This window comes from Pongo abelii, chromosome 15 (assembly GCF_028885655.2).
Source record: "Pongo abelii isolate AG06213 chromosome 15, NHGRI_mPonAbe1-v2.0_pri, whole genome shotgun sequence".
Taxonomy (NCBI): Eukaryota; Metazoa; Chordata; class Mammalia; order Primates; family Hominidae; genus Pongo; species Pongo abelii.
Genome location: NC_072000.2, coordinates 79,074,652 through 79,087,294, shown reverse-complemented (window position 1 = coordinate 79,087,294; position 12,643 = coordinate 79,074,652). Strand labels below are relative to the sequence as shown.

The following is a 12,643-nucleotide window of genomic DNA, read 5'->3' as shown; positions in this document are numbered from 1 at the left end:
TCAAAGGGAGGAGCCAAAGTAATAGCAGTGGGAAGAAACTGGTAACATCTGACTTTCCAGAAAGTACGTTTTTAGTGTATAGAAAACCTATGGCTCAATGTCTTTCATGGGCTTTAATAAGAAGCCTAATAAATAATGTGGGCTTCAATATAGAAAAATCTTTGGGCATTCTGCTCATCAATGCTGAAGTACCTATTTTGATTAATTCATATATACAGCCAGGCACAGTGGCTTACACCTGTAATTCCAGCACTTCGGGAGGCCGAGGCCAGCAGATCACTTCAGCCTAGGTGTTCGAGACCAGCCTGGGCAACATAGCGAAACCGTGTCTCTACTAAAAATACAAAAATTAGCTGGGCATGGTGTGTGGTGGGTGCCTGAAGTCCTAGCTACTAGGGAGGATGAGGTGGGAGAATTGCTTGAGCCTGGGAGGCAGAAGTGGCAGTGAGCCAAGATCACACCACTGTACTCCAGCCTGGGTGACAGAGAGACCCTACCTCAATAATAAATAAATAAATAAATTAATTAATTAAATTTAATTCATATATATTCTCTCAGCTCCACCTGGATCAAGGATACACATTTTAGCGAAAGATCATTACGAACTAAGTCTTGGGCATTTATGTGAAAACACACTACTGTGCTGAGGATGCCGTGGGAATGGATTTAAATTTGCTGTGGGCTGGTTACTTTTTCTTTGTTCAGTGGCCACAGTTTGCCCCTTATATGGTAAGGCTCATTGAACAAAGAAAAAGTAAACAGCCCACAGCAAATTTAAATCCATTCCCACGGCATCCTCAGCACATAGTTAAATATACCGATCAATCTCACCTTGCTACTTTTAAATCTACAGTTTAAATTCTAAGTTTTAAACTCAGATAAAATAAAGAATGTAGGATTAGAAGAAAAAGTGTGTAGTTGTTTTTGAAATGAGTAGTATGTTTGCGAATAAATGCTCAAGATTTTAACATTGGAATTAGGCCAGGCACAGTGGCTCACGCCTGTAATCCCAGCACTTTGGGAGGCTGCGGCAGACAGATCATCTGAAGTCAGGAGTTTGAGACCAGCCTGGCCAACATGGCGAAACCCCGTCTCTACTAAAAATACAAACAAAATTAGCCGGACGTGGTGGTGGGTGCCTGTAATCCCAGCTACTCAGGAGGCTGAGGCATGAGAATGGCTTGAACCTGGGAGGAAGAGGTTGCAGTGAGCCAAAATCACGCCACTGCACTCCAGCCTGGGCAACAGAGTGAGACTCTGTCTCAAAAATAAAAAACAAAAAACAAATGAAGTTGGAATTAAAATATTTTGGAAATTATTGTATTTTGTTAATATCTCTAATTTATACTGATGCTATAGTAAAATTATTTATTTACATGTTGAATTCCTCCACTGGATGTCAGCTCCTTAAGAGCACTCATTCATAGACTTTGTACAAAGACATTCGACATATGGAATGAATAAATGATTACCGAACCACTAAAAATGTAAGGAGCACAATAATGACTTTCAGCTTGAAATGGCTTCTTGAATGTCAGTGTCCCTTTTAATTTTCCTAGAGGTACTTTTGAGACTTACGACATTTTTGCTGTGGTTTTTTCCTGTAAAAATAAAATTGTTATAATACAGAAAAATCTTGACTAGCACTCAAAGGTTTGAGGTACTTATATTTCATCCACTGTCACTGTAAATATTTCTAAAATACACAAATTCAGCAGACAAACAAGGGAAATGTTCACCTTCCATAGCCATCAAAGAAATACAAATTAAAGTCCAAGTAAGCTACCATTTTATACCCAAGCAAGCAAACATTTAAAAAGTAAATTATATTTTAAAGCCTAGCCATTTAGGCAAAATTCTAACATAACCAACTCTACAGAACCACCTTTTCGTTATAGAGGAAGTTAATCCCAAGAACCCACCTGATATCTGTAACAAGCTGAATCACAGAAACAAAGAAACCCCAGAGAAGGAATGAGTAATGTACAGCATTCTGTATTCTTTGCTACCTGTAGGATCTCCTTGTGCTCTAATGTTGGTTTTGGTAAGTGGTTCAAGAGTTAAAAACTATCCGAAGTCAAGGTATAAGGCAGGGGAGGAGAGTTAAAGAGGAGCAACTTTAAAGAACTGGAATGTGCACCACTCAGTTCTCTTTGGTCACCCAACCTAACAAAATAAACTGCATGGGATTACATACTCCTCAGTGAAGACAGTGACAGTTACCTGAGTAAAAACAGAGAAAATATTTCTCATTTTAGATTACTCATTGTTACCAGAACTACACTTTATTATTTTCAAGGAAGGGCCACTTCTGCCTCTGTTGGCTCCAGCCTTAAAACTGTAGTAAGAGGTATCACTATAAGCAATCCTTTGGTGATGCTGGGTGCAAATGGCAGTGGGCTCTCCCTTACCCATCCTTTGAAGCTACACAGACAAGGGCAGGCTTTGGAGTATCTGCGGTATTTTAAAAAGCTTCGAAACCTGGATTCTTTGTAATGATGCCCATTACAAAGTACACTAAGCACACTAAGGCACTGAGAAAATTCATTAAGAAAGAAATACAAAGAAATGATGCATAAAGATAAATGATGCACAACCTCATTCTTAAGTAAATAAATGAAAAATGAGACACTATTTTTTTTCACGTATCAGATTGTCAAAAGTTAAAAGAGTCTGATAACAGCACTGCTGGTCGAAGTGTAGAAAAACAGGCAATTACTTGCATGTAAGTGTGTAAAGAGAGACATACACACCACAACCTTCACATCTGTACTGGCAATAAATGGAAACACTGTAAGCATCCATCAGTAAACACATTATGGTTTGGATGTTTGTCCCCTTCAAATCTCATGTTGAATTGTAATCCCCAATACTGAAGGTGTTTGGGTCATGGAGGAGGATCCCTCATGAATGTCTTGGTGCCCTCCTGATGGTAATGAGCAAGTTCACACTCTGAGTTCATGTGAGATCTGGTTGTTAAAAAGAGTTGGGACCCCCTCCCCTTGGTTCCTCTCTCGCCATGTCACATGCTGGCTCCCCTCTTGTCTTCCACCGTAACTGAAGACTTCCTGAGGCCTCACCAGGAGGCTGATGCTAGCACCATGCTTCTTGTATAGCCTGCAGAACAGTGAGCCAAAATAAACCTTTTTTCTTTATGAATTACCCAATCTCACGTATTCCTTTATAGCAACGCAAACGGACTATCACAAAGGGACTAGTTAAATAACTGATTGTACAACCAAACAACGGGACACCAAGTAGCCCTTTAAAAAGAATGGTTAGTTCTGTATATGCTTATATAGAAAGATCAAGATGGATTAGCTGAAAAAGACTTGTACAGAACAGTATATACAATACGATCCCTTTGCTTTATTTTGTTTTAAAGGATATACACATCTATCACTTTTATTGAATTCAACATTTATGTAAAGACTATCTAATGTCCTAGCTTCATTTCTCTATTCCCTTTCACAGCAAAACTTCAAAAAGTTGCCTATATATGCTGTACTGTACTTCATCATTTCTTATTCATTCTTTAATCTGCTCCAAACTGGTTTCTGCCGCCTCATCACTGTAGACTGATGACAAACTACAATCATCAGTGACCTCCATGGTGCCAACATCTAGCAGCCATTTATCTGTTCCAAACTTACTTGTCTTTTCTGCATCATTTAAAAACTGACTATACTCTTTTCTTCTTGAAATACCTCTATCTAAACTAAATTTTGGAGTCTGGTGTCCTATTACATTTTCCATTTATACTTTTTCCTTGGGCAAGATCATTCAGTCCCATGGTTTTAAATACCATTTCCTGAAATTTGTTAGTTCAGTCTGATCTCTCTGGTGAGTTTTATACCAATAAATCCAACAGTCATTTTGACATTTTCACTTATATTTCTAACTTAATTAGAAGAAAAATTAGAATTTCTCTCACAGAACTTAAATTATTTCTCTCAGTTCCAAAAATTATGACCTATGACTCCCCCAGTTTTCTCTCTCACTAAATGGTACCACACACATGCAGTGTTCATGGCCAGAGTACCAAGGGGTCACCCTTGATCTACCTTTGGACCCTCTACATCCCATCCATTAAGAAATTCCACAGGTTATCTCAATACCCTACTCTGTACCCGGCTTTTTTTGCCCCATGACAAAATGGCACAAGTGACTGGCCACTCCCAATGCCTTTAAGGTTGACAACGTGCTAGCCATGTGAGGTTCTGTTCTCCAATTTTTTAAGTTACTTGTACATTTTGATGAGATAATTTATAAGGTATGACTGACTCCTTCTTGGGATACATGACACAGCGTAAACGAAATCATTCTAAAAATAGCATCCATGTGATTATCTGCCTGTAACTTCCTAAAACCAGATGCCTAAATGGGCCCTTCATTTGTTGGCAGTTATTGACAAAGTCTCTTACCCTCTTCTTCCCAGGCTCAGAAGCACGAGTATCATAATCATCGGGGAGCTGAAGATAATCCTCCATTCTGCTGGCAATGGCCTCCCAGTCACGTTTCCTTTTAGTACCAGTCCTCAAGCCATCCAACTTGTCTGAGGGACAAACACAGAGCCGTAGCATTAAGGAAGAGTGTGAGTTTGCACACGACACACACACAGGGGAAAAGAAGGCTGGAACGCTTTCAGAGGGCATATCCACATTTTTGAGTGCAGCATCACTTGCAGATCCAAACTATCTTCTTGGCTGAGATAATATCAAGTTCTGTGCAATTTCCATTGTTTGGTATTCACACTGGTAGCCATTATGTTTATGATGTTGGTTTAAGAGCAAATATGGGCAAGGCAAGAAAAGGCACTTGGCTCCTGGCCTCCTTGTCCTCCCACCCACCACAGCTCTCATGTTCTGATGGCAAATGCAAAGTTGGGCTTTTCTAGACAGTGTCTTCCATTCTTTTTTTCTTTAACACAATATTAACACCACCCATTTCATCTGCAATCATGTTTGATACTGTGTCATATGAAAAGCAGGTAGTACCAAGAACTTAATAAGCCAAGCTAGCGTTTAAGGTTTTAGATGAACAGGTTTTTTTTTTTGGATTTTGGTTGCTGTGAGTGCATTCACCATGAATTAATGTTCATGAATAAGCTGACTATATGAGATCACCACTTTCTTTGCTTATACTATGAAGTTGACCATTCTGAGGCTAAGGGCTAGTCAGACAATTTTACCAGACCTGGTAATTCTTTTTGAACCCTGAATCTGAGGGGGCTAGGCTTTCCAACAACTCAAAAACTGTAATCAATTAATGAATAGGGATTGCGGATTCAGAAATTATGAGATATGAGTTTAGGTGTCTTAAAGAAGAACACGCAATGAAAATGTGTTGAGTCTTTTATTGGTTATTAATAATTGATTTTGAATACTACATGTAGGATATTATGAGTTATATACATTTTTTGCTACAATGAAGCACTAAACTTTTGAATCATCTGAAGTTAAAGAAACACACTAGTATTAGGCAGGCCAATGAAGAAAAGCCTAAAAACTTCAGAAACACAGCATAACCACACTTCATTGAATTCCATAAAGACTGTATATAATAAAAATCTTTTAGACACCACCTTGGAGAGAACTTGGTATGAAAAGTGCAATGAAAGCAGTGGCAGAAAGGGTGAGTTTACGTTTCAAATATAAAAGTTTTACACACAACTAACTGTTACAAGCTTTAAAAACCAGTAAGATTTTGCATTCTTGGCAAAGTTTTTTGTTCCTAAGCCCCTTTCCCATAAAAGTGATTATCATTGAAAAATCAGTAAGGCAAACTGCAACAGTTTATAAAACTCACAAAAATTTTAATCATCTCATTTTGGCAAAATTTTAACATGTATGGATTCCACAGATCCAGTCTTCTAATCTCTGGAATCACATGCTGTACCAAATGGCTCTATCTACGTGTATATGACGGGTCGTATTATACATGATCTTAAAAGAAGTGACCCCCTGACTGCACAGGGACACAGGTTATGGTATTAGAAAACCAATGAAGTCCCACAAACAATAAAACTGTTCTTGGTTCAACAGGGTACAGTATTACCAGAAGAGAAAGAAGCTCCAACACACTTATTAGATAAACCTCAAAGGATTTCCAAACTTAATACGATCAACTTTGACATTAACATACTTCAAAGTAAAAATTTCATATTTCAGTTCCAACAACAGAGCACAGCCAGGCAGCAATACAGAAGGGCAGTGTGAAAACTGCAAGAACTTTTCCTCATACACTGGATATGTATGACAGGAGTTACAGTTGCAACATGGCATTTCAGAAGAGCATGTATTTCTAGTCTGAGCACCCTTGTTGAAATGTTTAATTTGAAATTTTATTGTGCAAATATGTTTAAAGTTTCCTTCTTGGGCTGAAGAAAGGCTCACACCTCTTCCACATGGCATACTGGAAACCAAACACACAGATGGATGGCATAAGGTGAGGGGAAAGAAATCTGGGGTGTTAATTACAGAATAAAGACTGGTGTTCAATACATGCACACTAATGATTTTCAGAGATTTCAAAACATGAAGTTTTAAGATGAAGATGAAGTTTTAAATCCAATATGGCAGGTCACAGAATTTTACCACATATTTGAAACAGTATGTATTATAGCACAACAGAAAAATTCCTTAGATACAGCTATGTATTTTCTAAATGTAAATGGTATTTCTGAAAATCTGTTCAAAGTAAACATACAAGATTATGCACCTATACAAATAATAATTATATTCCAACTCTGAAGAGATGAATCTGTCTGACATGTAGAAAACCAATATACAACTCAAGAGTAGAGACAAATGACACTGAGATGAGAAAAGCAAAAGTACTTTATATGAAGAAACCTAAATTAGGATGGTAACAGTCTCAAATATTCTAGCTTCACAGTATGAGAAACTAAAATCATGTCACTGGAGTTTAAGTAGCTTCAATGCTGAATCCCAGCACCTGATGTGGCAAGTAACAATCCACCCTTGCATTAGGATGCCTGTGTCCCAGCAGGGAAGAACCAGTCTGGTGGGACTGAAGGTGGGCCACAGGCAGCCTTCAACAACCATGCCAGAGGTAGCTCAGGCCTGTTCTGAACTGTTCTAAAATCACATCACTTCCAATTTAACATTCAGGCACAGGCTGAACTGTGTACTATACTTAATGAGCATAGACCAAGAATCTGCAATAAGATCTAACCAGCTGCTTGAAAGACTATAGGTAAGTATGTTCTCACTGGCAGACTCATTTGTGAATCAAAATTCCTGTTTCAGATTCAACTGTTTTCGCTCAACATGTGACACTGCTAAAACTTAATACATTTCCACCCAGTATAATCATTTTCCAAGAGTAATTGGAGAATGTTGGTAAAGTACTCAGAAAAATAAATTGTACTTGGTAATCAAATTATATTAAATTTGTTATGATAAGGAAGGCAACATAAATAGGCTACAAGATCCGACACAAGATCCTCATGTTTTATAGAAGAATCTTCTCAGTTTGCTCAATGGACCAACCTCAAAGTACTAAGCACTTTCAAGAATGCACACTAAATTTGCCTTCCCCTGTGGTGGGATTAGCTCTCAATACAGTGGTGCAAGATACAAGTCCTTATATACAACATCACTGTCACTCTTGTTAAAAAATAATAAAAACCCGACTGCAAATATGTTAAAATTTATTTCCTAGATTTATTACCAGATCTTCAGTGCCTTTCATTGAAATGGTTTATTTAAAAAATCCATTTCTGGAATTCATTGTCTACTATTCTGTCTTTAAAACTGAAAATTTGTATAAAATGTTTTTTTCTGAGAAGCAAATGGTAGACGGGCCAGAATTTTTTCCAGAAATTCCAAGAAATATCAATATTAATATATATTCTTGAATAATCATCACAACTAAATTCCCTTTTCCTTTTAAAAACAAAGAAAAGTAAAAGATGGACTGGCTTGAGTTTAAAACAGCATTATCCCAGATCATGTATTACATGAGGCCTCTAGAGATTACATGTTAAGCTAATATTTATCACTTTTACATTCCCCTTAACTATCTTTATTTATGATCTCTCTTTGCCCTAAAGGATAATCAATATTTAAGAGAACCAGAAGAGAGAAATGATCTTGGCATATTATGGGTCATTCTAACGTACAGAACTTCACAGAGAGTTAATCTAACGTCGAAATAAGCAGAACTAAAGCATTATTATTATTTTAAAAGTATTTTGTAATTTTTATTTTCCCACATATTTAATTGCATTTAAACACATAAGTGCTTTAAGGGTCTCTGGAAGATGACAATTGGTTATTATTAAGATTTCCCACAGAGGGAAGACTACTAGAAGAATATGTCAAAAACCACATATAATTTTCACATGACATAAACTAAAAAAAAATCTTTTAGACTTGACAACAAAGCACCTATACCAGTAATGTAATAATACAGTTCGTGGAACTGTCTTTTAACACAGAACCTAGTCAATACCAACTACTAACACAAGTAGTTGGGGCAAATTAAAGGCACAGCTTATGTAACTGCATGTAAAACGCACTCCTCTGATGTCAGAAACACATGTCCCAAGCAATGAAGCAGCTCAATGACTCAAACTTCCTGTATCAATTTAAGATACTTAGATGGTTCCTTTAGTTTTGGAGTATAATACCAGGAAAATAAATATAAACTGATAGTCATACTTCATACACCAGTAAGGCTGATCTCAAAAAGTCCTTAGCACATTGTTTTAGATTTTTATTAATACATCTTAATCAACATGTTAAATGGTTCTCTTTAAGCGAAGTAAAACTGAAAAAATATTTTGCAGTTTTCACCAACATATAATAGAGGGAATCCACTGGATATGTATGACTTTTTTGTTTGACAGATAACTTCACATTAAGCAACTCCAAATTCTGATTTAGACAATCATTTAAACTGGTTTACCTTGGAATTTGGCATTAATAATTTGAAGAAAAATTTAAACTGAATCTTATAAAGTAGGCTCCTCAAAAATCTGAATTATATATCTACTCCTCTCTACACAGAAACTCTCATTTATTATACAAGGAAAATAAATGCCTTTTAATTAATTTTAAACTTTATATTATTTTTATTATCTAAAGTATTCATGATCAGGTTTAACTTTGGATGCACTTAAATATTCTTTAAAAAAAGAAATCTCATCAGCACCAACATTTCTGATTAATATAAAATAATAGATTTTATAAGTGACAATATTTCGTTGCTAAATTATCAAATATTTCTGTTGACTCTAAAAACTTTAAATAGTATTGAAAGCAGTTCTTTTAAAATACTTATCACTTTGTTACAAGATATAAAAGCTAGCAAAATAGATTGGAAGATATAAGGTAGGCCAGAAATCTCTGTTCAAGTAGAAGTTTTAGGAAATTTGTTCCTCTTATAGCAGAAAGATCTACGACCATTACCATCAGGTATCACATACAAAAACAGGAAAAAGGAAATACCCACCTAGCTTTGCCTCAGATGTGTCCATCTCCCATTTGCTTTTCGGAATGTAACCCTAAATCGTACACAGAGAGAAGCTCGAAGGGTTAGAAAGAGACACATACATGCATATCACGTTTGAACTGGAAAAGCATTAAAACTGGGAATGGATTCAGTTTCCACTGACTAGCTGTAAATACATCCTTAGGGGAAACACAATCTCATTATCTTTGAAGAAACTAAATGACCAAATTCACCAAACTTCACTGTCCACATTTCAGAGTAGTCATTTCAGGATAGTATCATGAAGGCGCTTTGAGGCAGCTATCGTTCAGGACTCACAATTGTAGTCTGAACAACAGCTGCATAGCAAATATGATAAGAACATACAGGTAGTTACTGTGCTAATATTAATATTACTCAGAGTATCAGAGAATTTGTAATACTAGCTAGGTTATCTTCTAAATACAACTGCTATTCTCAAGTGATAGTAGCCATAAGGTGCAAAAAGTGTTCTTCAAGATAGTTACTTTATATTTCAGTAATTTTAAGTACTCAAAAGAAAGGAAAAGAATTGGTGGCACTTAACCCAATTACCCGATTAGGAAGTTCAACTTCATTTTAAAATGACTCAATTCATTTACCAGTTAGAGCATACAAAGGCTAATTTTACTGAATCAAATTCAGAACATTTTCATCAGCTGAAAACTAGATTATTATTTCTGATGTTTTTTAAAATTATGTTTTCCTCTTACATGAAAAACCAGAAATCTCCACTGGCAACTTACATCTCATATTTCATAAAATAACTGGGTGGCTTATTTCAAAGTCACTCCCAAAAGATTTTCAAATTTCCCAATGTGCCTATTGAACTACGCAGTAATCATTTCTGTTTATTCACCTAGCAAGTATATGCTTTTACCATGTGATTTATCATTATTCCCCTTTACCTTCATTTAGACTGTTTTCCATTAGACCTAACATACAGCAATGTTAATATTGGAACCTAGTAAATAGGACAGATTCATCAAAGGTGTCAGTATCTTCTTTTATGAATCAATCTCTCTCTCTACTGTTGGGAATGTTCAAGTTCATGAAACAAACTGACACACAGGTAAAGTTAAGTCACAAAGCATTTTGAAGATTTCATGATGATAGCTTCTGTGTGAGAGTTTACTAGAGCATAATCCTATGGGTTTCATACATTTCTAGTCTACCAGCCAGAACTAATAATTCAATTTCAACTTACTAGGTAGTATTTTGGATTACAAATTATATATTACCCAAATACATTTTTTAGAACAAACCAAGACAAAGCTATGCTGAAGTGATAGTGCTAAAAGTACTGAAGACAAGTTACATCTTAAAAATCGTCTGAAAACTTTAAGCATCACGGGAATAATATATTTATAAATTTTATCTACTAGGTTCACTGAAGCACTAAAGAAGACAAACTATCATACCAATGATCCCCTACAAAGGATTATCTTTACCAACAAAACTTTGGATTTCATCCAGCTATATTAATTAGCGCAGAGTGGAAAATGCAAGGTTTACTGAGAATTCCATTTAAATGATCTGAGTGGTTGGTATGAAACTTGATCTTAACCCTTGGTTAATATATTCTCCAAGCATCTTTTACTCTTAGAATGGACTCCAATAGCAAAAGATTTCAATTCTGCATCTTTGAATGGGTTAAGAGAAGTTTTATAATCAAGTTAGGCAAACAAGTGTATTCATTTCCCCCTGCTGGAATCATCCTGTGATTCCTTTAAACTATATTGTTCTCCCATTGCTTGAAATTGTAGGCCACTTGGAAATAAAACAGATAATCCAGCAGGGTAGAATTCTAAGGCTTCCTTGCCATGACTCTGATGTAAAAATATAGTATTACAGTGTGTTTCACTTTAAAAAGTAATAGTACACTCAATTAAAAGTTCCCAAGTTTTGACCTACACCTAAGCAAGTCAGATGTTATGAACCATATCTTGAACTGAAATCTCCACAAAAGAAAGACGGAGCTTCAGAAAGCTAAAACATCATAGGCTTCTCACGTAATCAGTTTCTAGTACACACGCTGCAAATGGCTAAAGAAGTCATTAGCCATATTCCAGAAGAGCGTGGACCTTGTAGTGAATATCCTGCCTACATTTTAAATTATATATGCCAAAATACAACTTAAGAAAAATAGATTTAAAAAAAACACATACTGAGACTCAAATGCCATTAACTTTAAAACTTATTTTTTAATCCACATTTGAAATCTTGAAATGTAGAGGTTGACACCATCTTTATATAAACACAGTTTTTATCAAGAGTCCTCTATATCACACACGGGTTCAATGGGACCACTCCCTGGAGATTCTGTATACTCTAGGGGGTAGGAATCAGAGTTCTCATTTTGTACATTTTCAAAAGAATATGAGGAGCAACTTTAGCAAGGGCTCAAGTATTAAATAAACCGAGTAATATTCTGGATTTAAAAAGCAACACTATTCCAAGGCATTGCTAATCTCTGTACTTCAGCAAACACTGAAAAGTCAACGTAACTCTACAGGTTGCATATTCTTGAATGACAGGGAAAGGCAAACATCTCTACAGAGGTGTGATCGAAAGCATTTTACATTAGGTACACAGAAACTTTAAACTCACACTATGTAAGCCTCTAATCAGCCTAAGCAAAATCCATTGCCTACACAGTCATTTAATTTTTCCTCGTCACTTAGGATAAAATGCAGAAGAACAAATCTAGGCAGCCAGTGGCAACCCTCTGCCTCCCCATTCAATAAGTTCTTCTGCCTCTGTTGACAGAACTCAAATTTGCAGATCTTGTAGCAAAGAAGAGACAATTATGCATATGTTGGGTAGGCTGTGCCACATATCTGCTGGAATGTAAGAATGCCCTTTCATATGTAATTGATTTTCTTAAAAGGTATACTCCCCTAAAACCACCCACAAATAGATGAGTACAAGGGTAAGTTTCTTAGCACTCTGTTAAAAGTTTCTTTTAACACCACAGTAGAGGGTTCTTTTGGTCTGGGGAAAAATAAAGAGTATCCAAAAGTCTCCTTGAAGATGATTATGGAAACTATTACCACTAAAGTGTATATCAACAGTAGTTGTCTGACCACAGATCTGAATTTAAACCTTCTTTAAGAATTTTAATAAAGAGACACTGTTCAAAGTG

The 12,643-nt window shown here is 36.1% G+C and overlaps 1 protein-coding gene across 3 annotated transcripts in view; it reads right to left on the bottom strand.

Annotated features, from left to right (window-relative positions):
* Positions 1-12,643, bottom strand: part of YLPM1 (YLP motif containing 1) — a 75,589-nt gene that overhangs the window by 2,430 nt on the left and 60,516 nt on the right. For 2 of the 3 annotated variants that reach the window (XM_024231466.3, XM_024231467.3), the window contains 2 exons: positions 9,481-9,532; positions 4,425-4,555 (listed from right to left, as the gene is read on the bottom strand). In XM_024231466.3, the coding sequence (XP_024087234.2) occupies positions 4,425-4,555; positions 9,481-9,532 (183 nt within the window). The remainder of the gene's footprint in view (positions 1-4,424; positions 4,556-9,480; positions 9,533-12,643) is intronic. The other variant, XR_010137073.1, reaches the window with a different exon arrangement.